This window comes from Vicugna pacos, chromosome 17 (assembly GCF_048564905.1).
Source record: "Vicugna pacos chromosome 17, VicPac4, whole genome shotgun sequence".
Lineage (NCBI taxonomy): Eukaryota > Metazoa > Chordata > Mammalia > Artiodactyla > Camelidae > Vicugna > Vicugna pacos.
This window is the reverse complement of record NC_133003.1, coordinates 16,770,205-16,797,822: the sequence shown is the minus strand read 5'-3', so window position 1 is coordinate 16,797,822 and position 27,618 is coordinate 16,770,205. Positions and strand designations below refer to the sequence as shown.

The 27,618-nt window shown below is 43.0% G+C and overlaps 2 protein-coding genes across 5 annotated transcripts; one reads left to right on the top strand and one right to left on the bottom strand.

The window, feature by feature from the left end:
- Positions 1–177: 177 nt before the first annotated feature.
- Positions 178–2,162, bottom strand: SS18L2 (SS18 like 2). Its single transcript, XM_072941069.1, has 3 exons — positions 2,024–2,162; positions 1,705–1,781; positions 178–742 (listed from the first exon to the last, which is right to left on the bottom strand). Exons 1-3 carry the CDS (start codon positions 2,090–2,092, stop codon positions 655–657), a joined length of 234 nt encoding a protein of 77 aa, XP_072797170.1. The 5' UTR covers positions 2,093–2,162; the 3' UTR covers positions 178–654.
- On the top strand, positions 2,116–27,424 carry SEC22C (SEC22 homolog C, vesicle trafficking protein). Of its 4 annotated transcripts, XM_072941067.1 has the most exons (8): positions 2,116–2,205; positions 5,078–5,395; positions 15,347–15,555; positions 19,482–19,645; positions 21,559–21,738; positions 23,873–23,991; positions 25,157–25,222; positions 26,864–27,424. In XM_072941067.1, the coding sequence occupies exons 3-8, from the start codon at positions 15,374–15,376 to the stop codon at positions 27,062–27,064; spliced, it is 912 nt and encodes a 303-aa protein (XP_072797168.1). In that variant the 5' UTR covers positions 2,116–2,205; positions 5,078–5,395; positions 15,347–15,373; the 3' UTR covers positions 27,065–27,424. The 4 variants fall into 4 exon arrangements, with proteins under 4 accessions (XP_072797168.1, XP_006200751.1, XP_015091819.1 ...); XM_006200689.4 differs by lacking the exons at positions 2,116–2,205; positions 5,078–5,395 and adding an exon at positions 5,439–5,589; XM_015236333.3 differs by lacking the exons at positions 2,116–2,205; positions 5,078–5,395 and adding an exon at positions 5,613–5,838.
- Positions 27,425–27,618: the final 194 nt, after the last annotated feature.

The window sequence follows — 27,618 nt, the reverse complement described above, 5'->3', positions numbered from 1 at the left end:
AAAACATATTTTTCCTCCCCTGTCATATCTTCTATTATTAGATGATGTTAGATAATAATTAAGAATTACTATTAATTTTGTTAGCCAGAATAATGGTGGTATTACATAAATTTTTAACTTCTTACAGTTTTTCTCAAAAACTAAAGGCTTATTACATGAAAATTTCTATACCTCATATCAGTCTTCTGTGGATAGGAAAGCTTTATTTCAAAGCAACCTGAAAAGAACAGTCGGGGGTCCACAACCACAAACTGGTAGGAGGGAGCACACAGTTACACGTCCATTTGGCAGGGTTTCAGTCCAGAGTCTTGTCAGTTCCTGCTGATTGCCCAACACCTTCTCAGTTTCCTCTTCAGGTTGAAACTAAAAAGGCAGACTTGAAGATGCCCATGTCTTTGTTGTCCAAACACACCTATTTCAGGAAGGAGGACATCTGGAGTCAACTTAATTGAGGGAGTCCACTTAATTATTAACTTAAATATTTACACTGAGAATACAGTTAATTTAGTAGCTTTCTTCACATTTTCTCATTTTTAAAAGAGCCACAGAGGTTTCATTCATGTTTTAAGCAGTTGAGTTGGTAAAGATCCTGTCTCCATTTCATAGGAAGTAGATTATATTCAGTTTTCTTACAATAGCCAACCAACTGGAAGATTATTCCATTGCTTTTGAAGCACCTGTTGGATTGGCATCTGCGATGGTGGCCAAATAAATGAGATTTCTGTGTAACACATGCTGGTACCTATGGGTGAAAAACAGGTAAAAATTAGAGGCTTGTTTTTACTGAACATGAACAAAAAACTGGAAAAGAATTTACCCACTCTAGTGAATGGCTCATCCACTGATTGGATGACTCAATGTTATCAACCATCTTATTTAACATTTGCAAGGAAAACAGATCCAGAATCTTACCTGTTCTCTCTTCTCACTTCCACAGCTACCTCTCTAGTCCAGGCCACAATCTATTCTTGCTTAGACTACTGTATTGGAACAGTCTCCTGGTTTCCCAGCTCTAGCTCTGCACCCTGACTCGAATTCTCCACATAGCATCCTGAGTGATCACTAAAATTTAAGTCAAGATCATATCATACTTCTGTTCAAAACCCTCCAAAGGCTCCCATCTCATTATGAGTAAACCTAAGCCCTTCTGGTGGCCTATGAGGCACTACATGATCAGGGCCTCCAGTTACCCTCTCTGATCTCATCTCTAACCACTTTCCCTTTACTCACTGAGTTCTGGCCACAGTGGCCTCCTTACTGTGACTTGAAAATATCCAGCAGGCTCCAGCCTGGGGGCTTTTCCACCTGATGCTTTCTCTGATTCACATATCTGCCTAGCTGCCTCCATCACCTAACACATATACTCAAATGTTACATCCTGTGTAAATTAGCACTCTTCTCCCCACTTACCCTGTTTTATTCTTATTCAAAGCACTTATTAGTATGTGCCTAATTGTATGATTCTAGAGTCTAGAATGTAAATTCCATGAAAACAGAGCTGGTATCTGTTTTGGTACTGATTCCCCAGTAGCTGAACTTAAAGAAGGGACAAGACACTTCCCATGTTCAATGCACACTTACTATAACTAAGCCTCATCTGCGATTAATCGCCCAAGACTCCTTTATCATATCAGCTGCTGCATCATCTCACTGGCTTCCCTTCCCCCCCCACTTAAAAGTCAGAGGAATAGGGAGGGGACTTACTGGACGCACTCATTTGCCCGGCCTTTATTCTGACATTCCATGATACAGCGGATCAGCTGATCATTCTCCTCCAGGAGCTGAAAGGTCAGACAAAAACGGTGAGTGCAGCACGACATCAGGACGGCAGGGACCAATGCCCTCCCTCCCCACCGCCGCCCCAATGCTAGGCTTTCCAGCTCCAGCGCCTTTGCTGACTTCATTCCCATCTCATTCCATCCCCCTGCGAGTCACTCTAGGCACACGACCAGTCTCAGCTGCTCCAGGAAGCTTCTAGCATCCTCAGCCTTTCGGGAACTCTACAGCCCGCGTTAGCGCTCACCCGCTGGATCGTCTCCTGATTGACTTCCGCCTTGCCTCTCAGCCAGTCCGGTACGAAGGCCACAGACATCCCGGGAAGCCAGGTTGCAACACGGCCTTAGGTCCAACAGACCTCTGCGAACCTAAACCTGAGCCAGCCAGCAGCTCCAGACGCGCTACGGCCGCAGCGCGAACCCACGATAGGTAAGTTTACGCTCTCAACGTTGATCGGGCCCGCCCATCCATGGGGCGGGGAACAGGCGGAACGTCACTTGTGATTGGGTGCGCAAGAGCGATGCTCAGCGTCCCTCCGAGGCCCCGCCCCTGGGGTTCTGGAGCTGTTTGTGGATCTTTTGCGTTTGCGCAGTCTGGAAAGCTAACCTCAGGGGCGGGGCTCGTCCTCAGCTCAGGGCACTGTCAGTCTGCGGGAGCACCTTGCCTGGGTCCCACAGGAATCAAGGAACCTGGATATCTAGCTTTAAGTCCGCAACTCTTTCGACATCACTCTGGTGACTCCAGACCTGTGTCTAGAGCGTGAACCCTGGGCATTGCCTCCTGCCAAGTCGAACCCTGCAGGCCCAAGGGAAACACTGGTGTCAGCTTTACTCTTTGCTGAGGAAGAAACTCGCATATAGGCCTATTTTTCCTTTGGGCAGTAATAATGCCTATCAGATTTACAACCCTAAAAAAGCACTATTATTTTCTCCTTTTTACAGTTGGGAAAACAGTTAAGTAACTTGCCCAGGGTCTCATAGTTCCTAAGGGGAAAACCAGTATCTGAACAGAGGCAGTCTGGCTTTTGAACTCTCACTCATAACCACTACCCTACACTGCCTGTGCACCAATGGCGGAGTTGGTTTACTGCAAGATACAGGGAGGAAGCTGTGCCAACCTCCTGGGCCACACTGTTACTGCTGGCAACTACTAAAACTCTGAAGTGGTTGTCTTCTCTCTTGTCTAGTCCATACATAGTGACCGTGGGAACAAGGTTGGTTTTCCCTGTAGTGCAGTGCAGAGTGAGAAGTAACCACTTTGTTTAGGAGGCAGACCTTGGAAAGACCTTTGGAACCCCAAAAGGGGTCTCAGGGCAATATTGCCTTCCAGAGCTTCATTTCTCTGAGTGGTGGCCCTGATCCAGAGCCAAAGGGACCAATAATTGGAGAGGAGGGCTGGGACTATAGGTACCACATCTAACTCCTGTTGCTCAACCCATTGTGATGCCTGAGCTACACCATGTACCAGTTAGAGGATGCAAGGCCCTGTTCTAAAGCACTCACATTCCAGGTTCTGAGAGCCCAAGTCTCCACATTTGAAAGCTCTGGGTTTTTCTGAGTCTAGCACCAATTTTCCCCTCCCTATTTAGGCCAGAGTCTTGTATTTCATGACCTGTGGTGAGAAGTACAGGTCTTTATCCAACCATGTGAATGTACTTAGAGAGGGAGTCCTGGCCTCTTTTCTTGTCGTGTACATTGCAGTTTTCAATCTCCTTTACCAGCCAAATCTCCTCATTTTACTCCTTTGTGCCTTTGATGACCTAGCCTCATGATCATTTGTCAACAAGCCAACCCTGACTCACAGTGGGAGGGAACTACATGAAGGTGTGAATACCAGGAGGTGGGGATTGCTGGAGGTCATTTTGGACTCTATATCTTTTCTGTTGTCATTTTGTAATTTTTTCTCTGGCCATGTAAGACCTGCTTCAATTTCCACCCTTGTGCTGAGGACTTTCAAAAGTCTATGTCCAGCCCAGACCTTTACATTGAACTGCAATCTGTATGTTTAACTGCCTACATTGACATCCCAACCCGAAGTCTCAATGGTGTCTCAAATTCAACTTGTCTAAGATAGAACTAGTGATCAATCTTCTCTCCAAAATTAGATCCTCTTCCAGGTTCTGCATAACTATGAATCCCTCCACTACCCGTCCATTCATTCAAGGCTGAACAATGGCATCATCCTTGAAGCTACTTCATCACCCGTTCATATCCAACTCATCACCAAGTCCTCCTGTTGATTTTTCCCTACATTTCTCTACAGACTACCCAATTCTCTTTCTCATCACCATCGCTCCAGCCTAGGCTCCAGCTTCATCCTCTCTTGCCCAGACAACTGCGTTGGCTTCCCAACTGATCCCACCACAGCTTCCATGTGCCTTCTCCACTTTGATCTTAACATCAGCAGCCAAAGTGAATTTTACCAAATGCAAATTTAATCAGTTTCCCTCTGTCCTAAACTCTACCATGGCTTCCAAGATCCTACATAGTCTTGCCTCTTCCATTCTCACTACTGGATCTCACTGAACTCATTTACTCTCTAAACTGAGTTTCTTCTTTTTCCTTTTTGGTGGCAAAATATACATAACATAAAATTTACCATTTTAACCATTTTCATGTGTACAGTTCCGTGACACTTAGTATATTTACATTGTTGTGCAACCATCACCACCATCCATTTCCTAAACGTTTTCATCTTCCCCAACTGAAACTCTGTCCCTATCAACTCCCCATCCACCTCCCCTCTCTACCTCCTACACTGGGTTGCTTTTCATTTTTCAAAGGAGCCCTGCTGCAGTCCACACAAAGTTCTTTATATATACTGTTCCCTCTGTCAAAAACATTCTTCTCCCCTCTGCCTAGTTAGTTACTAATCATCCAGTGTCATGTTCTCAGGGAAGCCTCCTTGGACCCCCAAGTCCAGACCAGAAGCTCCTGTAAATTCTCTTGAAAACCGTACTCCTCTCAGAAGAGCACATAGCTCAGTTTGTATTTAAATACGTGTTGTGTATTGTGGGATGGGTGCTTTCACTCTGCTCTCCTCACTTAACATAGTTTTTAGTGTCAGGATTTCCTCTCTGTGTCCCCAGTGCCTGCAGTAATGTCTGGCACGCAGCAGGTGCTTAAAATTGTTGAATGAATAAATAGACGAAGTCTGCTTCCCAATTTCCCTTCAGCCAGCCATCCATCTGTGAGGATGTCCGCCCCCAGACTGGGCTGTGTTCCTCCGGGGTCGGACTTTGGCACCGCATCCAGGCTGGCAGGAGGCTATGCTCTTTGGTTTGCCTTTCTCGCGTTTCCAGCCCAGCCGCAGCTGAACCCACGCCCCGGGCGTGTCGCGCCGTCACTCGGAACTTCCCTGTCTCCACACGTTAGTCCCGTCCAGAATCCCGGCAGGAATCGAGCTTAAACAGCGAAGTCTCCTCGTACCTCTGGACGTAGGAGTTACAGGCTTGGACCTCAGACTCAAGCAGGTGACAGCCGGAAGACAAGAGGAAAGTTGGGAGGCGCGCCCCAGCCACGCCCCTTCTATATTTGGGTCGCAGCCCTTTAAGAAGCTCCTCATTCACGACTCCGTCGGACCCGGCAGCGGAGGAGCACCAGGATTGGTCAATTCGAGTGTAGGTGTCGCTCAGCAGCAGCCAATGGTGGGGTAAGGGCTGGTCAAGGTTTGCGCATGCGCACCGCCGCCTACCTGCTCCTGGGCCGCTGGCGACCGGTCCGGGCCAGCCTGATGGGCTAAGGGTGTGAAGGAGGCGGTGGGCGGCACGCCGCGGCCGGAGGGCACCGACTGCAAGGCCGCGGTCAGGGCGAGGTGAGAGCTGGCGGGCGAAGGCGGGCTGAAGTGGGAGCCGCGGTCCGTTAGCTGAGAGCAGGCGGCTCGGGTGTGGCGCAGGGCGGGCCTGGAGGTGGAGGCGGCCCCGGGCCCGCCCCGCCCTCAGGCCCAGTTAAGCAACACCGGGCTTCGTGCGGCTTCCCGGAGTCCTCGGTCCGTTCTGCCGCCGGCTTCCTGGAGTCCTCGGTCTCTTTTGCCGCTGCTCTCCGGACTCCGGGAAGATCTGAGGTGCGCGCCTGCAGGGAGCCTCAGCGGGTCGAGTGCTGCCCCCAGTGGGAGGAGACGGGGTGTGTCCAAATGAAAGAAGGGGTGATTATTTCCTTAATTACCTACAAACGTCACGTCAGAGTGTGGTTAAATTTTGATAGCAAACTTCTCTTAGCGTGACGATATTCTAAGACTTGGTTTACCAAAACTGGGTGCGCTTGGCCAGCTTTTCTGAACATCAGATGTAGGAGGTGATGTACGTTTGTGTCCGTTATAGGATTACATCTAGACCTCCAGAGCCAAGATTAAGCACTCCAGGAAAAACTAGGTTTGTAGAAATCAAAGCCACAAAAGCATATTCCCAGTGGTGAAAAGTAACTGGTGAAATTTGTGACATGGTCTGAAAAGAAATAAAGCTCAGATAATGGTTAGGGTAAATCTTCATTAGATTTTACAAAGAAAGGAATTAATCCCGATACAGATAATTTTAGTAAAATGAAAATGTAAATCATTAAAAATGCTTTAATATTGCTAAATAGAATTAAATTTACATAATAGTTTGCTCTGGAAAATACGTTTTAGACAATGTTGTTATAGCTCTAAGTGTTTGTGTTTACAACACAGAGGACATCTTGGGGTCCCAAAGTTTTTTATTCTTGGGAGGAACCTCAGATAGCAGCCACATCCAAAAGTGACTGATGGTCAGAGAGGAAAATTGGCTTATCCAAAGTAATACAACGAGTAAGGAGCAGCTGTAACTAGTATAACTCTAGGCCTTGGCTCCTTTAATTAACAGGTCTCTGATTAGTTCTAAGTATTAGTGCTTTTAGGGGAAGGAATTGTTTTAGAGAAACAGAGTAGCTGTAATCCCAAAGATTGGATTTAGAGAAACAGTGTAGTGGAAAGATCATAGGCATCCCAATATTTTGAGTAAGGAAATTTTGACTGGAATACTGACTTTACCATGTGAGCCTTGGAGCTACAGTTTTCCCATGTGTCCAGTGCAGATTATGCCTACCTCATAGATGGTTATGAGCATTAAATAACTATCAGTGTAAAAGTTCCTTCCTAGCACACTGCCTGGCACATAATATTAGTCACTATCAAATTCAGTCCCCTTTGTGCTGTACAACAAAAATTGACACAACATTGTAAAGTGACTATATACCTCAATTAAAAAAAAATTCAGTTCCCCTACTCTTTTTGGCTCCTAACAAATGACAAAGTTGACCTCTCCCCACCTCCCTACTCCACTCCCAAGCATGGAACAAAGGTGCTTTCATGAACTACAAATTAGGTAACCAGTTCTCAAGGCCTGTGGCTGAAGGTGAATTCAGTAAGGGTGACATAACTCAACTTTGTCTTTTGTATTGTGTATTTGAGGAGTGGGTCACATGCCTTATGAGAAACTCTTGGTTTGAATATTTGCGTGCCAGGTGAATCTTGTTTTGCTTAATTACTATTTTGCAAGGCCTGGTAGTTTAATACCCTTTCTCCCTCCCTTTTTGAGGGAGGAGGAGGTGTGTATGTGGTAGAGATTTGGGAGAGAGTTAAGGGTACGGGCGCAAAGAAACCAGTGGGAACAGGAGTGCCCTCCAGCTAGGTACAGTCTTTGCAGGTAGAACAGGGATAATCTTTGACTTGAGCAGTTTATAAATAGATGCTGAGAAGAGGATTTAGGAAATGAGGGAGGCAGATTAAAATATAATTTTAATAAAATCTGATGGTAACTAGGATGCTGTATTTGATTACTACTTCAGTTTCTGTTTTTAAAATTTTTCATTTATTTAAACCTCTTTTCCTGTCCAAGTAGAGGGTCATTACCTCTGCAGTTTTCCGCTCTACTAGCTGAGCTATGGAAGGGTGCACAAGTAGACAGTGTGGAAACGTTTTTATCAGTTGTAAAACTTTTTTTTTATTAGTTCCCTCCTTCTGTCCCTCCCTCCCTCCTTTCTTTCCTTCTTCCTTTCTATCTTTCCTGCCTGCTTGCTTGCTTACTTGCTTGCTTGCTTGCTTTCTTATGTTCACTGCTTAAGCACCATTTGTTGAAGAGACTATCCTTCCATTTTATTGCTTTTGCACCATTGTCAAAAATCATTCAGCTGTCCTTGTGTAGGTTTGTTTCTGGGTTCTCCAATCTGTTTCATTGATCTGAGTGTCTATACCACACAATCTTGGTTATTGTAGCTATATGGTAAGTCTTGAAATAGGATAGCATGGTTCCATCCACTTTATTGTTTTTCAAACTTGCTTTAACTGTTTGTTTCTTTGCCTTTCCATATAAATTTTAGAATAATCTACAAACTATCTTACTGATATTTTTACAGGAATTGTATTAAACCCGTATGTCACTTTGGGGAAGAAATGACATCTTTACTATGTTCAGTCTTCCGATCCATAAACATGGTATATCTCCTCATTTATTTAGGACTTCTTTGATTTCTTTCAGCAGTGTTTTGTAGTTTTCAGCATACAGCTCCTATACATGTTTTGTTAGTTTACACCTAATTATTGCATTTTGAAGAATATAGGTTTATTGAGGTCATTTTTTTAGATGATTATAAATGTTATTTTTATGTTTAATTTTGGCTTCTATGTGTTTGTTGCTGGCATGTAGAAAAACAATTGATTTTTGTATATTGATCTTATATTCTACAACCTTATTAAACTCATTCATTTTAGACTTTTTGTAGACTCTTTGGAATTTTCCATGTAGACAATTATGTCATCTGCAGGTAAGAGTAATTTTGTTTCTTCCTTTCCTATTTATGCCTTTTATTTCAGTTTCTTGCCTTAATGCACTGGGTAGAACATCCAGTACTGTGTTTAATAGTAGTATACGTGAGAGCAGACATCTTTGTCCCTGACTTTGAAGAGAAAGAATTCAGTCTTTTACCCTTAAGTATGATGGTTGTAGGCTTTTTGTAGATGCTCTTTATCAGGTTGAGAAAGTTCTCCGCTGTTCCTATTTTGCTAAGAGTTTTATCATGAATGGGTGTTGAATTTTGTCACATGTCCTTTCTGCATTAATTGACATAATTGTGTGACTTTTCCTATTTAGCACTTTAATATGATGGATTATATTGATAGATTGTTGAACATTAAGCCAGCCTTGCATCCTGGGATAAATCCCACTTGGTTATGGTGCCTAATTCTTTTTATTATATCACTGAATTTTAGTTGCTAATATTTTGTTAAGGATTTTTGCATGTAAATTCAGGAGGGGTATTGGTCTATAATTTTCTGTTTTTCTACTGTCTTTGTCTAGTTTTGATATCAGGGTAATATTAGCTTCATAAAATAAATTTGGAATTGTTCCTTCCTCTTCTCTTTTTTTGAAAGAGATTGTGCAAAATTGATGTTAATTCTTTCTTAAATGTTTGGTAGAATTCTCCAGTGAAACCATCTGAGCCTGGATATTTCCTTTTCACAAGTTTTAAAATTACAAATGAAATTTTCTTAGTAGGAAATTTAGTTACAGACTATTTAAATTACCTATTTCATATTGGGTGAATTGTGGTAGTTTGTGCTTTTTGAGGAATTGAGCCATTTCACCTATGTTGTCAGATGTGTATATGTAGGGTTGTTTGTAGCATTCCCATATGATTCTTTTAATGTCTGTAGTGATATCCCCTGTTTCATTCTTGATAATGGTAATTTGTCTCTTCTCTCATATTTTCCTTTGTCACTTTTGGTAAAGGTTTGTCAATTTTATTTATCTTTTCAAAGGACCAACATTTTATTTCATTGATTTTCTCTATTGCTTTTCTGTTTTCATTGATTTCTACTGTATTATCCTGCCTGCTTTGTTTATTTGTTTCTGCTTCTCTTTTTCTAGTTTCTTGACATGTAAGCTTAAATTACTGTTTTGAGACTTTTCCTCTTTTCTAATGTTAGCATGTAGTGCTGTAAGTTTCCCTCTCAGCACTGCTTTAACTGTGTCCCACAAATTTTGATATTTTTCTTTTCATTAGGTTCATTATATTTTTAAATTTCCTTTGAGACTTCCTTTTTGACCCATGGACTATTTAAAAGTGTGTTGTTTAATTTTTAAATATTTGGAGGTTTGCATTACCATTCTGTTACTAATTTCCATTTTGACTACATTGTGATCACAGAATGTACTCTGTATGAATTCTTTTAAATTTGTTGAGAATTGTTTTATGGCTGCTTGAAAGGAATTCTGTTGTTGGACAATGTTCTATAAATGTTGATTACATACTTTGGTTGATAGTTTGTTGAGATCTGTATCTTTGATGATTTTCTCTCTAGTTCTGTCAGTTTTGAGAGAGGGATGTTGAAGTCTTCAACTGTAACTGTGGAGGATTTGTCTGTTTCTCCTTTCACTTTATTAGTTTTACTTTGCATATTTTAGATCTCTGTTTTTTGGCACATACACATTTATTTTTATGTCCTCTTGGGAGATTTATTCTTTTATCACTATGTAATGTTCTTCTCTTTCCATCCATGGAAATTTCCTTTGTTCTGAAGTCTACTTTGTCTGATATTAATATAATTCACTCTTTCTTTTGATTAATGTTTACATGGTATATTTTTTTCTAGTTATTTACTTTCAAGCTGTCTGTATTTTAAAATTTGAAGTTTCTTGTAGAAAGTGTATAATTGGGTCATGTGTTTTATCCATTCTTTTCTTTTCTGTCTTTAATTGTATATTTAGACCATTTAATGTAATCATTGATATATCAGGGTTTAAGTCTGCTCTTATATTCTTTGTTTTCTGTTTATTCTGATTTTTAAAATTATTTTCTTTTCCCTGCATTCCTGTGAGTAATTCAGACATTTTTAAGAATTCCGTTTTTTTTTTTATTTATAGTGTTTTTGAATGTATATCTTCATGTAGCCTTTTCAGTGGTTGCTCCAGTGTATAGACATATACATACATGTATTTGTGTGTGTGTGTGTGTGTGTATCTTATAGTCTCCTGGTCTCCATATTTTACCATTTCAAGTAAAATGTAGAAACTCTACCTATTTCCATTTCTGTACCCTCTCCCATTTATAATTGTCTTGTATTTCCTTTATATACATTGAGAACCACATCAAACATGTGATAATTATTGCTTCAATCATCATAGATTTATAAATTCATAAAGTGAAGGGTAGTCTATTGGGTTTTTCCCATGTTTTCTGGGAAAAACTTAAGAAAAATTTCTGGAGTTCTGTTGTTTTTTCTTCCTTGCTGATGTTCCAAAATTCCCTCTTCTATCTTTTTTTTTTTTTTTGTCTCCCTGTTTAGTGAGCCTCCTTTAGCCATTCTTTTAGAGCAGGTGTGCTGGCAACATATTCTTTCAGGGTTTCTTCATCTGAGTATGTTTTCATTTTGCCTTCATTCTTGAAGGATACTTCTGCTGAAAATACAGAATCCTGGGTTGGCAGTTCTTCTCTTTTAGCTCTTCCTTTTGGCCTCTGTGATTTCTATGAGAAATTTGCTGTCATTTGAATTGTTTTTCTTCCATAGGCAAGGTATTGTTTCTTGCTGCTTTCAAGATTTTTTTTCTGTCTTTAGTTTTCTTAAGTTTGACTGTTACGTGTGTTGGCATGGATTTCTTTGGGTTTACCCTTTCTGGGATTTATTCTGCTTTTTGAATCTATTGGCTTATGAATTTTGCCAGATTTGGGAAGTTTTGACATTATTTCTTTGAATACCTTTTTAGTCCTGCCCTCTGCTCTCCTCCAGGACTCCAGTGACATAAATGGATCATTTGTTAAAGTCCCACAGTCTGTGAAGCTCTGCACAGTTCAATCTAGTTTCTCTCAGATTGTTCAAATTAGGTAATTTTTATGTTCTGTCTTCAAGTTTACTGATTCATCCTTCTGTCCCTTCCATTTTACTGTTGAGCTCATCCATTGAGTTTTTTATATCAGTTAATGTATTTTTAATTCTAAAACTCCATTTGGTTCTTTATATCTTTGGTTCTTTATATCTTCCATTTCTTTGTTGAGAATCAGTTTTTAATTTGTTTCAAGTCTGTTTGTAATTGTTCATTGAAACATGTTTATGATGGCTGATTTAAAATCTGCCAGCTAATTCTGTCATCTGTGTCGTTTTGATGTTGGCATCAGTTAATTGTTTCTTGTTACTCAAGTTGAGATTTTCCTGATTCTTACTGTGGCCAGTGATTTTCTGTTGAAACCTGGGCACTTTGGGCATTATATTATGAGACTCTGTCTCTTATTTAAATCTTTTGTTTTAATTGGCCCTTGCTGACACTGTGCTAGCAGCAGAAGTGGGGGTTCTATCTCACTACTGCCATGTGGCCTCTTTTGACTCCCTGAAAGGCAGGGGCTGCTCATTATTCCTGGGCAGAGATGGGGATTCCTTCTCCCCGGTGGTGCAGCAGGAGATGTTGGCTCATTGCCTATAGAGCCTGTAGCTCCCCACTTGGTCTTCTCTGACATTACCCCAGGAGGGTTGGGAGTTGAGGATGGGGCACCTCTTTACCACCAGGTAAGAGTAGAAGTCAAGGCTTTTCTCAGCCTTTGCTGGTGGGTATGTAAAATAGCTGCAGCTTTTTTCTGTGGTGTTTGGCTGGAGTTGAACATTTTTGTCTAAGAGTTTTCTGTTTTGCTGGGTTGTACCTTTCCTGGTTGTTTGGCCAGAGAGACACAGCTGTTCGTTGTTGTTGTTGGGGTTTTTTTTTTCCCTATGCCCATTGGTATTTCCAGATTGTCAGCTTCTCCAGCGCCAAGACTGGGATATATGAAGCAAAAAGAAAACCTTGGGAACTCACAGCGTTTCATTCCTCAGGTCCCAAGGTCCCTGCCAGTCTGCCTTCTTCTCTTTGCCTTCCAGAGACTTCTTCTGTTTGTTTCATGTATAATGCCCATGGCTTGTAGTTGTATTTAGTGGGAGTAGGAAAAAGTGCTTCAGCCTCACCTTTCCAGAAGCAGAGACTCCAGGCCATTCTTTTTTGAGCAGTGGTCAGATCTCTTATTTAAGTCCAGACTGTCTCATACTGGTGCATAACCTGAATTCACAAACATCAAATCCCTGCAGTGTGTAAAGCCCTTACCAGGCATTGTGGGGAACACAAGGATGAGCCTCTCCCTACTAGTATCAAATTTTTTTCATCTTTTGGAATACAAAGTGCATTTTCACAAAGGGAAGAACTGTTGAGGGGGTGTGGTCTCTGTTCTTAGACTTCCACAGCAGCAGGTAAGATCCCGCCACCTCTCAGGCTACTGCCAGCCTGTGCGTGCACACACTCACACGGATACACATATGCATGTAACAGTTCATAGCTCAGTGTCACCTTCATCTAAGCATTGCAAATATTTTAAAATATTTTTATAAAATGATTGTAGGTTTCACTAGTTTGCAGTACTAGTAACTCGATAGAACTGATACAGTTTTTATCTTGAATGCTGCTGTTTGAGGAGAAACAGATTTGATCACCAAAAGAATAAAATGGTTCAAGTAGAAAGCTTGGAGGGGACTTTGGGTCCTTTAGAGAGTGGTCGAACTGGTTCCTGTGATTGCTGTCACTTGGAAGGGTCACTGTTTTCTTCTTACTAGTTTAACACGATACCTGGCACACAGCAGGTGCTCCATAAAGACTGCACTAGAGAGGATATTTGGGGTTGACAGTTGGAATAAATGCGTACTGCTTTCCATAGAAGAGCATACAGCTTACTCAGCACCCGAAAAAGAACCTTGCTTGGGGTGTTTCTATCCTGTCTCTGACTTTCTTGGTATCTCATTGATTTGTTGCCCCGCCTTCTCTGGTCTTTCTCTCTCACTCTTTGCCTCCATGTCTTTATGTCTTGGCCAAGGGCTCTTGTTGAAATCATTTATATATTTATTTTTAGCAGGTAGTGTTCTTAGAACCATCTCTGTTAGAAGTGTTCTTAAACACTTCTCTGCACGCATCATAGGATGGCTGCAACTTCCATTCACGCTGTAACACTGTTCTCACGGTGGCAGGCAAGTTGAAGTTCCTGTTTAGACCCCAAGCCCTGGTCTCAGGTTGATCTTGTAGTCTTTCCTTATCTCTGTCAGAACTCTGTACCCTCCTTAAAAAAATTTCTCTAAATTATATATGTCAAACATTCATGAAAGTATAGGTGATAATGCAGTTAGCCTCCATACACTTGTCCTCTGATGCCCTTTCTGGTGCTCTAAGTCTCCACACTGGCCAGGCAGCTAGAGTACAGCCTGAAGGGTCTTCTTCCTGTTGACCTGGCCTTGCCAGTGGTGCTGGGAATGTAGCAGTTTTGTGTGCAGAGGTATTTTTCCTGAGACTTTTCGGATTTTGACTCCTCAGTGGAGAGTGTGGGGAGATGGGACAGATGAGCTGTGGAGGGTCTGTGGCCTGGTAGACTAATTTTTCTTTTTACCTCCTCTTGCTTTTATACCACTGCAGTTTCTTCATGTGTAAAATGTCAGTAATTACCCATTCATCCATTCCAGATATGGTCTTTATTCTTAGAACTGACACTTAGGTGGTGGAAATGATCATCAGTGAAATAGAGAACAGAGGGGTGGGTGCTCTGGGGATTTAGAGGAGATGGAAGTACTTCTGGTGGGGTGTATTGGAGACGGTCCTTGATGTGGACTTGGCCATGGGGAGATCTGAGGATGCAGACTGGGCGAGAACACACAGAGGCAGAGAGCAGTGTGCACCCTGGGGCTCCCGTTTCCCACTGCTCATGGGAACTGCGATGCCAGATTATGTCCCCAGGGTTCTTTGGAAAGAAAGTCCACCAGTATACGTACCTGTTTATATCCTATCTAGTAGAGGACTTGACAACAGGGTCTGTGAGGCAGGATGTGTGGGTCACGGAAAGGCCCATTAGAGCTGTGATAGCTACCTCACTTGCCCCTTGTTGCAGGTCTGTCATGTGCAGATGTGCAGGTTTTGCCCTGTATTCCTGCAGCCATCTGTGGGAACTCAGTCATCATGTTGGAGACTGGCTCGGTGTCAGACATTTGCAGAAGTTTGGGAGGATATGCTACACCCTCTGTTTCATTTTTGCCTTCTGCTCTCCTTGCCGCCGGCTTTAAGTTAAATGCTCAGAACCCTCCACTGCAGGTGAGGGAGTGGCAAGTACGCTGCTCAGTACCTACCTTGATAGGTGACCTGAAATGCACAGGTCACTGGACACCATCTCTGCTGCCTCAGGGTCAGGCTCTTCCTGTCTCTTTGAGGCCGTCTTGCTCCCTGCCTCCTGTTACCCACTGTCCCTGCTATTGCTCCTGAGCCCTTCTGGTCCTGCTTCCTTGCGTCTCTGTTTCCTCACCCAGTTGGTTTACTAATTCTGGAAATGGAGGGATTCCTTAGAGAGGTGGAAGAGGAGGACTACAAGTGAGGAAGAGACAGGGAGGATAATGAAGGAAGGAAAACTGGGAGTGACATAATAGTAGAGGGTAGGGAAATCATAATTAAAGCCACACTTACATTTGTGGTGGGGGTGAGGGTGGCACAGTCCAGAGTGGCCGTTTCTAGGGCGGGGGTCTCCCTGGCACCATCATCCGGCCCGCAGTAACAAGGTGACCTTGCCTCCCTCAGGTGTCCTCATGACTCGTCTCGTGGACCATGTCCATGATCCTTTTCGCCTGTGTGGTAAGGGTGAGGGATGGACTGCCTCTGTCAGCCTCCACTGACTTTTACCACACCCAGGATTTTCTGGAATGCAGGAGACGGCTCAAGACTTTAGCCTTGCGACTGGCCCAGTATCCAGGTCGAGGTTCTGCAGAAGGACGTGACTTCAATATTCAGTAAGCAAGTGTGTTCAACCTTCCAGAGCACCTGCATAATTTGGGTTACTCATAACCACATGTTGAGGTGACATTGTGCTGATCACACTGTGTGTTACAAGCAGGTCTGACACAGGTAGCAGTCTGAGGTCGGGCGTGTTTACAACAATAGCATCAAAGGGGCTCAAGTTCTGCTGCCCCAGCTCCCACCTCCTGTGAGCATAGCGCCTGTGAGCATCGCGAGGCCCGGCTCACACACTCTTCATGCCTTTAGTTTGGTAGTTTTCTCTGCATTTGATGCAGGGGTGGAAAAACGGTGAGGAGGGAGGAGAGACTAGATTAAAATGTCAGGAAAGGTAAAGGACGGCAGTGAGGAAGCCAAGAAAATGACTTCAGTTTTTGCTTTTTAGTTTTTTCACTTAAAAATTTTTTCTAATTAAAAAGTTTTTATGTGACAGGAGTATAAGAGTGAAAAATGAGCACAAGTAGGTCCATCTTTTCAAGGGTCTCAAAGTTGATGAGGGGGCGAGAGAAATGTATAACTGAAGTAATACAAGGGGCAAGTGCTCCAGTGGAAGTAGGAATCAAGTGGTCACGATAACCGTCGTAATAAAAGCTATTATTATTGAGTGTTTTCCACGTGTCAGGCACTATTCTAAGTGCTTCATGTGGCTGATGAGGCAGGTAGAGTGTTATACCTGTTTGACAGAGCAGGACACTGAGGGTAGGCAGCTTACCTAAGGTCACACTGGTGGTAAGTAGTAGGGTCAGGATTTTTTTTTAAAAACTCACATCTCATAGAACTTTAATAACTGAACACACCATTTACAGTTACAGCACTGGGATATTCTGATCCAGTTGTGAGGCTATAAACTCTAATGTTGAAATGAACTGTGAATTTGAATTAAGCTATTATCCCTAGAGTACCTTGTTCTATTAATCAATGTATTGGATCAATAAGTGTAAAAGCATTTTGAATAGGTGGTCTAAATTTTAATCACTTGGAGCTTATTTTATGCACTGAGGCCACCACAACCAAAATTATTAACCCATTAAAAGCTATACTATCCCTTAAGATTCAATTATTTATTTTATAGATTAAATACATCAAACACCATAGAATCTTCTCACCTTGTATTGCTCTCACCTCTTTGTGGGAAGGTCAGTTTCACTGATGAAAAGAGATAGTAAAAAACTTGTACGGCCATTCTCCCAATTCCTTATTTACAAAACAAATGATTATGCTACCTTTACAGGGTCAGGATACCTTGGGGTAGGGCTAGGATTTGAATTCAGGCAGCTGGGCACCATGGTCTGTTCCTTGTGTGTTATGCCATTTCTTTTTCCAGGGTTTAGAGCAAGAAGCCAGTCTGTGGAGGGATCGGGGCAAGACAGGTTTTGAAATATCAAAAAGGCTTGTCACAGATTTTACATCATGGCTTTCCAGAATTTAGGCCTTTGGTTACCAAGTCACTTTTGCTCCCCTTGAATAGTAAATTATGGGTTGACCTGACAACTCTTTCTAGGGGAGTTCAGTCTCAGAATTGGAAAAACAAAAGGAAGGGTCCAGGCCTGACTCCAGGCTTGGTGGTGCTGTCAGACTGGAAGGACCATGACCTGAAGAGGGTACCAGGTGGCAGGCATGTGCAGCTGTCACCCTGAGCTGTGGGCTCTGGGTGCCCAGGAGCAAAGACGGAGCTGCATCTGCTCATGTTTGCCACTCCTTTCTCTGGAAGCACCGAATCCGCCTTCCTCAGTGGCCCCTCCCTCATCATTCTGGGGTTATCCTTCTGGTGTGAACTTTGGTCTGCACCTCTAATAGGAAACTTTTCTCTGTTAAGGAAGAAAAAAAAGCCTATGACTTCAAGTGAAATTCTGGGTACTTCAGTTATTTTTTGAAAGTAGAATGTAAAATGTTGCACCCATCTGTACTTGTACTTAAATAGTCACCATTATTTCCACAGAGGAAACTGGGGCTTTTGTCCTTGCAGGTGAGCAGCACCACCGCCTGTTTTATAGCTACGGAGTCAAGTTATTTTCCTAGGGCCACCATAACAAATACCACAAACTACCTTAAAATGACAGAAATATTTTCTCTCGCAGTTCTGGAGGCCAGAAGTATGATACCAGGGTGTTGACAGGGCCGTGCTCTCTGAGGCTCTAAGGAGGACTCCTTCCCAAGCCTCTGTGACCTTCTGGTGGTGGCCAGCATCCTTGTCACTAGTGTCATTACTCCAGTCTCTGCCTCCTTTGTTACTTGGCCTTTTCCCTCTGTCTCTGTGATCATATTTCACACCAGTCATTGGGTGAAGGCCCACCCTAATGCATCATGACCTCATTTTATCTTGATTGCATCTGCAAAACCTGTTTCCAGATAAGGTCGTATTCACAGGTACTGGGAGTTAAAACTCCAGTGTATCTTTTTGGGGAACACAGTTCACCCCACAAATAGGGGTCCTCTTTCATAGAAACACCTTCATCCTAGAGAGACGTCGGCCCTTTTGGAAAGTTTTATATAAGGGGGCAATCATTCTTTTATTTAAAATTTTTTCGTCTTTTTTTTAATTAAAAAAGTTTTTATATAGAAACTGCCAACTACAAAAAGATGGTAGATCGGTATAACCTAAAAACCCTCCTGCCAGAAACACCCAGAAATGTGGATAAATAAATATAAAAAATTATATTAAATGTGTCACTGAGCTTGAAAGAAATCCCAAGGTGCCAGAATTGAAGAGGGGCCAGGGTATCATGGTGGTGAGTGTGAGAGCTGGTGCTGGGCTCTTGGGCCTGCCGTCATAGTAAAGTTGGGCTTGAGTTTCAGCACTCAAGAAAGGGGAGGCCCCAGGCTCGCAGGGTGAGGTGTCAGAACAGACCCCTGTGTAAATGAGGGATCCTTGCCAGGCTATAGCCCTAGTGGAATAATGGTAGGGGAGAAATTGCCTACCAGCACGGGGGTGACTCATCTCTACTTGGCTCTGGATAAGAAGGAAAAATGAAATTTCACCGAAGAAACCGAAACCCTGCTCCTGTGCATTGTGTAAGATTGAAGTTGGAGTTTATATTCCCCATGATCTAGGAATTCCCAGGCCTGGATTCAAGTATCAGTATTGGTTCCAGGTTGACGACACTGTGGGTTAGCTGGCCAGAGCAAACGCACAACCGCTCTGGAGGACGTGTGCCTCTCTCAGGTCTGAGGGATTCTGACAGGGAGGAAAAAGAAGCTACACAGAGATAGCTCACAGCCCAAAATGATAGAACACTAGCAGAGAGATTCCACAGTTTTATAGTTAGGGGTAGACCCCGCAGACTGGAGGCCTAGAGTCCCCAGAGCTTGAAATGATGGCATGACAGTCTGAAAAAGAGAAGAAAAAGAAGAAAGAAAAAAATCCGTGCATTCATTTTATGAGACCAAAATCACCTTAAGACCACAATGAGATGAAGACAGTACAAGTAAAGAAAATTATAGGCCACTCTTTCTTGGCATAGACACAAAAATCCTATTTAAAATAGTAAAGTAAATCCAACAGTTGTATGTATTCGAGTATGTAGGCACTCACAACCAAGAAGGTTTTATTTCAGGACACCAGGATGATGTAACGTTAGAAACTCTATTGACGGAGATTAAGGAAGGAAAAAAGCATTTTCCTCAGTAGATGCAGAGAGGCCTGAGGCTACTTCCCCCAAATGGAGCATGCATCCCTCATGCAAAAATAAGAGTGACCACATGTTGTCAGCGGCTCACACTGCTGTGCATCTTAGAGGGAGGGTAGGAAAGGCACAGTCCTGGGCAGGTCTAGCTGAAGAGACGGTGTATGTGCAACAAACAGCTACAGGACTGTTCAAGGCCCAGCAAGCTCAGAGTTAATTAAGCAAGGTGGTGTCCGGGTCTGGAATGTGAGTACCAGGGTCTGTTCCCTGATGATGTAGATGGCACCTTTTTGTTCCAGTTTCTCTTCTTCGAGAGATGTGGCCTGCATGGCTATCTGCCACCGCCAGTGTCCGGCAGCCATGGCCTTCTGCTTCCTGGAGACCTTATGGTGGGAATTCACAGCTTCCTATGACACCACCTGCATTGGCCTAGCCTCCAGGCCGTACGCCTTTCTCGAATTCGGTTTGTAATCTTCTTTCGTATTTATTGTTCTCTCTTATGGCATTGTGTATGTAGAATTTACATTTTGGATTTGGCTTTGACCATCAGGGAAAACCACTGGAGGGGCAGTAATGTGTCACTGGAGAACAGCCTTGTACCATGAGATTTCATAGCAACAAAGATAGCCTGAAAGCTTAGAGGTTCAACACTCTGGCTTTTCATCTCTCCAGAGCCTAGGGGCAGGGTGGGAGGAATGGCAAAACATGTATTGGTTATTCTGGAGCAAAGGTCAGCAAACTGTGAGCTGAGGGCCCGTTTTTGTAAATAAAGTAGAACACAGCTGTGTTCATTTTATTTCAGGCTGTTTTTTGCCCTTCCCTGGTGGAGGTGAGCAGTTGTAACAGAGACCATCTGGGGCCTAGAAGCCTAAAACATTGACTCTCTGGCACTTGGAGAACAGTTTACCAACCCGAACCCTTGCTCTCAAGCAGTGTTGCTCAGGGATGGTACGCAGACTCATTCTCCCAGCGTGAGGGATGTACAGGAAGCGAGAATAAGTGCTTAGAAATTCTTACAGTAGTTTGACACTCTGGGGATTTTTTTAAATGATATTTTACCAAAATATCCACCTACAACCATTTGGAAATAAGAAAAAAAACTGGTCCTGTGCTCAGAGCTTTGAGAAGCACTGCTCTGGAAGAGGACACTCCTTTTCTGGGCCCTGCCAGAGAGGCCGTGTAGAGGCTCAGGGCTTTGGAACCCAGTGTGACAATTATAGCGTTTGCATTGTTCCTCTCAGGTGTGATTCCAGTCATTTTGAGCTCTTGGAGGGCAGGAGCTGAGGTGGGAATTGGGGGCCACTCTCTGGTCTTGGAGTAAGTTGCCATGGTCCCTGGGATGCTCTTGAATGAGGGGCTGGCAGCGTTTGGTACTAAGGATCAGGTGCAGGGCCCACCACTTATGCCTCCTGGGAGCTGCTGTTCACATCCCCTCATGCAGTCTATGGCTGGCCCATTAGGGATGGGGCCAGCACCCTCTTTGATGTCACTTGAAGGTACTGGGAACTCCCTGGTACATCTCTCCCCACCCCTCCAGTACACCTGTGACGTAGACCATGAGTTCTGCACTGGGTCTCCCTAGTCCAGAGCTGCTCTCAAGCCCCACTTCTCCCAAAGAGAGCAGGCTATCCCCAGGCAGACGACAGCTGCAACATCCCCTGGCTGTCATTTGATTGGCAGCTGGTGGACCTGTGTTTTTCTCTCCCCTCATCTCTGCATGTGCCTTCCTTCCAAAGTGGTGGGGGTGGTATGACAGGAACCCCTTCCCAGCATCACATTTACTTGTTATTCAGTGAGAGTAGAATATAAGTAAAAGTATGTGGATACTAGAATTATAAATGATTTTGCTTCACCAGTGTGTATGAAACTTCATTTAAAATATTTATTAAACTTGGTAATGGATTAATACTAATGTAAATAAAAGAGTTAAAACCAATTCCTTTCAAATGTATCATTCTGGTTTGTACAACTTACTCGCATTCATTTGTAATTTCTTTCTTCTCAGACACCTTTTTTTGAGATAATCAGGTTAAGAATAACTGTCTAGATTTTTCAAGCTTAGAAATATTCTGTGAATAGCCTCGGATTGTACTATGAGTCATGTCTGAGCTAGGACTCAAGCCCCTGTCCCTGACTGCCTTGGCACTGAGATTCTGACAGACAGACTGTCACATTTTAATTATTCTCCTCTGAAAGGTTGATGAGACTGGTCACAGGGTGCCGTAATCATTTGATCTCTGTGTAGAGCTCAGCACTCTGATTCAGGGTCTGGCTGACTTACTAGCTTGCCTAGAAACATAAACCTCACTGTGCACGTACTGTCTTATACCATTACTGTGATGAAAACACTCAGCTTGGGCTGCTCTCTTTTTGCAGACGGCATCATTCAGAAAGTGAAGTGGCATTTTAACTATGTAAGTTCCACCCAGATGGAGAGCAGCTTAGAGAGAATTCAGGAGGAACTCAGGTTCCAGCCCCCGGTGGTTCTCTCTTTGGAGGACACAGATGTGGCTAACGGGGTGGTGAACGGTCACCCACGGGTGCCCTTGGAGCCCGGTAAGTGGCCTGCTGCTCTTTAATGTTGATGAAGATGAGGTGATAGTGTGTGTTTCACGTGCACATTGATTGTTTTACTAGGAGGGGTTTGGGGCCCGGGGGGCAGCATATAAAGTATGTGGGGGAAAACGTGGACTGATCTTGTTTCCAGGTGGTAATAAAAAGCTTGACTGTTGTGATGGTGAGTTGATCTGAGGAGAGGCAGCCCTTCTGATGAGATGCAAAACAAGAATGACTTGGCAGGGTGTTTTTCTTAACCAGGGTGAAATCTGCATGTTTAAATGTTATAAAGGAGGTTTTCATTCTCTTTTGCTGGAAGTCCCTTTACTGAACTGTACAGATTTGTACATATTCCTCCTTTTCCCTTTGACAGTAAGTCCTTATCTCATCATTTAGGAAACATTGCAAATCTCCAGGGAGAAACCCCTGCCCTTCTTGAAGGAGGAGCGGGGCTCTGGGGATGCCAGTGGGCAGGGGCCAGAGCCAGGGCTTCTAGAGCTCTCATTGCCTGGTTCTCTGTGCGACCTGGGAACATCCCTCTATAGCTTTGCATTTCCGAGTCCTCCTCTGATGAATACGGTGTTAATGAACATGCTCACAGTGACTTAGTCTGGCGGTAACACTGGTCACTCCTCAATGCCCAGCACGTAACAAAGCATGCTTTTTTGCATTCCTTGTTTATAATTACACACGGTTAAACCAGTGTCTGATTAAGGTGGATATTTACATTCTAAGAATTCTATAATGGTGTAAAGAGCTGCATCCTTCTCTGAAGGCAGAGCTGTCTACACTATAACAGTCTAATAATTACTTTGTTTTAACAGTTTTATACTAAACTCACTACTTGAATTTTAAAAGTGATGTATTAAAAATGTTGACATTTTTGGCTTAACTTTGTGTTTTGACTTGACTTATTTCAACTAGTAAATTCCTGGACTGGTTTTTATGCCATTCAGTTAGTTGTTATAATTTACATTGGGATTGAAATTAACTTTTGTGGAAGACTGGGTAATTGAGCCCCAAGCTTCTCCTTTGCCATATCTGAAGACAGGGTAACTTTGTGATTTCTGTTTTGTTTTTTAACTATGTAGCAAATCCAGAAAGTGTCACCTTGCCTGTCTTTCTAGGACGTTTTACTGTGGTTTGACTCCCCCTATTCTCCTGAGGCTAGAATCTTTACAGGTAGCGTGTTCTGTTCTAACAGGAACTTTGAATTGCTCAGTGGAAACTCTAACACACTAACAGTAGGCATCAGTTGGGTTGTGGCTAGACATTCGTGTGTGTGTATGCGTATGTGGGAAATGTAAGGCCAGAAAGGATGACTTAGACAGAGCAAAGCAAGAGAATAGGGGGGATACCATTTAATTGAGTGAACCAGAATCAAGTTCAGAGTTATCTTTAAAGAGAGGGTGATCATTTGTTCTAATTAAGAGTTCCAGAAACAGCTTATAGCTGAAATAATCAATGTTTCCCTCCTCTTCCCAATTATTTTGGAACTTAGAAGATTGCATTTGCTGTCAATTGCTCTAGAAGCAATGTGACACCGACTATTGTCCTTGTCAGAAAAAGAGTGGAACATTTTACAAGCTGAGGGTTGAGGTGTGTAATAGAAATGTTTCAGAATTTGACAAGCAATTTACAACTAAAGCCCTAAATTGCTTTAAATCAGGATTTCTTGACCTAAGCCCTGTTGACATTTTGTACTGGGTACTTCTTTGTTGTGGGGGCTGTCTTGTGCATTGCAGGATGTTTAGAAGCATTCGTGGCCCAGTGGGGACAACCCAGAATGTCTCTAGATATTACCAAATGTCCATGGAGGGGCCACATCGTCTCAGGCTGAGAACCACTGCTTTAAATAGGAAGGAAATGAAGCACTTGAAAGACCTGTGCTTGCCCAGAGAAGGGCCTCTTTCTGGAAGAAAGTCACCTCGGATCCCCAAATCCATTCTGTCCTTCATTTCTTGCCTCTTCCCTCCTCTAACTACAGCTGCTTTTAAAATTAGTATGTTTGTAATTGCGTGTTTAACATAATAAGCCTATCGTTAGTGGAGGGCTAGTTATTGTCGTTGTTTATTTTTCTTTCATATAGAAATTATTTTCACTAGATACGTCTTTTTTTTTTTTTCATTTGAAGCTCCTAATTTCCGAATGGAACCGGTGACGGCCCTGGGTGTCCTCTCCCTTATCCTCAACATCATGTGCGCTGCTCTGAACCTCATTCGTGGAATTCACCTCGCAGAACATTCTTTACAGGTAATCTCTTCTAGACAGTTTAAGCTGAAAGACACATGATGGAAGAAATAAATATGTATTCTTTATAAGGTTACTATGCACTCAATTTTAAAAATTCAAGTAAAATTTTTATTTCTAATTTTAGTCTTTGTAGTAAGTTGAACAAATAAGAAACGTGCTTTTTTGTGTCTACTTTCCTAAGAAGCCAAAGGGGCCTGCTGGGATATTGGTGAGAAATGGACTACTTGCCAAGAGGATATTAGGCCACCCTGTGGTCCCAGAGACCCCAGGAGTCCCTCCAGCGGCTGGATTGTTCATCCAGGGCGAGAGTTTGACTCTCAGACTTTAAGATTCAGGCTCTTTTTCCCCCAGGAAGACTTATCTCATACTCTGATTTATGTCATGCAAATACCAGCCTTCCGGTGTCTTGGTCAAAAGAACCATATCATTACGAAGTTGATTTGCCAACCTGCTCATCTCAAAGCAACCTTCTGTATCAGTGCTTTTTAAATAGTATTTTTAAATTTTGAAGTATTTCAAACACTTAAAGAAAAAGTATAGAACCATTATGAACATGAACAGATAGATGTTACTTTTAAAAATGGAGTCATAATGCTCACACTCCTGCGAGCACTGATTAAAGTCTGAAGTGCGGCTGAGGTTGGGGCTTACGGAGAGCGAGCTGGCTGGAGACTGGCAGCAGGCTTGTGCTGTGAGTGGTGACTGCCTGTTTCCACAGCCCATTTTAGGCCAGTGTGTGGTGTGGGTCCCACCCCTATCATTTGTGATTACCCATAAGCACATACTTACCAAGAACTGGAACAAGTGCTTGTTGGTTAAGACACAGTCCACACTTTGGGGCTCAAAGCAGAATGTGGTGACATCACTAAGGAGGTGGCAGTACCTGGGGGTGGGAGGAATTAGAGAAAGCTTAGCACTGACAGATGAGTAGGATTTTGAGAGGTGGCAGGGTCGGGGGACAGGAGGGCTCCCTGTGTGACCAGGCCTTTCAGAAGGATTTCATGTCACCCTCTGTTCTGGTATGTGAACAAGGACCTGTTTCTCACTGAGCTCAGGATTTTGTACTGTCAACCATCCAGACCCAATGAAGAGTAAAATGTTTCATGTCATAGTGTTCCCTTTCTTCTAAACACTCCTTTTCTTGTGTTCCTCTTATTTCTTTTAGGTTGCACATGAAGAAATTGGAAATATTCTGGCTTTTCTTATTCCTTTTGTAGCCTGCATTTTCCAGGTGGGTGAAACATTGATGTTTTAGTGAGTGGGTTAAACCCATGGCCTTATTTTGTTCTCTGATGGAACCATCAACAAGTTTCTCGATCCTGCTTTTGGTCCACCAAGGCCTTGGTTCACATCATGACCAGTAACAGCCCTTAGTGGGTCCATTTCTGTCTGAAGCTATCATTTTATAGAGAAAAGACCCTTGGACTCAGAAAGGGAAAGCCACCTGCCCTAGGCCACAGGGCCCTTGACAGTGCAGGACAGAAACCAGGAATTTGGACTTGACTCCCAAGAAGCGAGCAAGGAGAATGTGGTGGGGATTAGGTTGGGCCTGACCAGTGTGAGGCAGGGTCTCGCCTCGTGATTACTATCAAGGGAGTCCAAATACTGAAATATCCCTCTGCAGAAGTGACACTTATGTATGCATGTTTTTTTCCAAACCACAGCACTGGGTAAAAGATTTGTAGTTTTTAATAGTCATACTGTCTGAGTCAAATCTGTGCTTAGGAAATGAAACAAAAATTATAACACTAACTAAAGCACTTTGATTTTTAGTTAGTTATTTTCAAATAAGCTGTACATTTAAAGAGTAAGGTAAAAAGGAGATATGACACCCCTATAGGCAGAATTAATTCTAGTTAAAACCTGACTCTCTTTCCTCATCCTCCGCATGGGCTAAGATTTTGGTACCTTTGCTGCATGTTTAAGCTGCTGCTTCGTCTTTTTTTTTTTTTAAATTAAAATTTCTGTTCTCAGGACACTTCCTCTCTCTTCCACATGTGTCCCTAGATGGCCTGTTTTTAAGAATTACCTGACTGTGCAGAAAGAAATTTTCAACCCAAGATTGAAAAATGGACTCATTTTTTAGAAAACAAGTCTCCAAAACCTTGGGTGTTGCCAAGAGGAGTTTCCTGGAGCCTGCATTTGAGGGCTGCAGGGATTTTGCAGTACCACCTTCCTTCCCTCAACTGCAGTCTTACTTGGATAGCTCTTTCAGCAGGAAACTCTCTCCCCACCACTGTAGCTTGAGCTTTTGTCAAATTGCTCTGTGTTTTGAGGGTGTGGATTTTTTTTTTTTAAATATGGAACCAAAAACCATTTCCACCTTTTGCAGAACAAGAATGGCCTCTTCCTGTGTGGTAGCCCCACATGAAATATCAGTCCCTCTGCCCACTGTGAGACTCTTCCCTGACTCACAGGTGTTTTTGAAGGTGTACTGAGAAGGCTGTCTAGGGAACAGTGGTCCCTGGTGTAGTTGTAACTCAGGAAGAACTAAAAGAGGAAAAGCACGGCTTCTCTCACTGGCTTTCTCACCTGTCCCAGCCTGGCTGTCTGCCCTCACCTGCACCTCTTCTTTCTCTACAGCCTAGCCTGGGCGTTTGTCTGTATTTCTTAAATTCCTTCAAGAGTGCTGTGTTCTAGCTTCTCCTGTGACATCTATTTCACTTCTCTTGTCTCTTCCAAATCCCCACTTTCATCCAGTGATTAGCAGCAGCTGATCCAGTGAGTCCAAGCTTCACTGTAGTGAACTGAGTTTCATAACTAATGTGTGTGAGAGGACACTGCAGGGCGGGTGCAGTAAGTGAGCCTTGCGCCTGACCTTGTGGCCATTTGCTTATCTCTGATTGGACTTCCTCTTCTGGTGTCATTTCAGTGTTACTTGTACCTGTTCTACAGTCCCGCCAGGACTACGAAGGTGGTGCTGATGCTGCTCTTTATTTGCCTGGGCAACGTGTACCTGCATGGGCTGAGGAACCTCTGGCAAATCCTTTTCCACATAGGAGTAGCTTTTCTGTCTTCATATCAGATACTGACGAGGCAGCTTCAGGAGAAGCAGGCTGACTGTGGAGTGTGAGGATGATGTTATGGGAAGAAGGGGTCCTTAGACTTTCTTACCAGGGTGATCTGTGTTTCGCTTTTTTGCTTCTCAACTTCACCTCAAGTTTCCATCCTTGAAGCTTCTTTCGACCAAAGGGTACTGATCCCAAGAACTGGGAATGTTAAAACAGGTGCGGTTGAAGGCATCAGCTGAAGGCATGAACCCAGTTCCGGTTTTGTGCTGAGCGTTACTGCAGAATCTCCAGTTCAGCACCTTTACTTCAGACAGCGATATCTGGGGGCTCATCCACAAAGAGCATTGTTGGAAGATCAAAATGGAATTATTTTGGTCTTTTAAATTGAGTGATGCAATAAACAACTAGATTCAGTAACACTAGCTTTAGTAATTGGCAGTTGTCTCTGAGGAACCATTTAAAAATCCGTATCAGCTTTTCGGTCTAAATGTGACATGGTTAGTTTTTTTAGAGGGTTAGTACAGGGTGAATTAAAAACTTTAAAAAGTGGTTTATAACTATAAGCTAGATAAATTTTGTTTACATTTTTTGATAACTTAGGTCTGATATGATACCT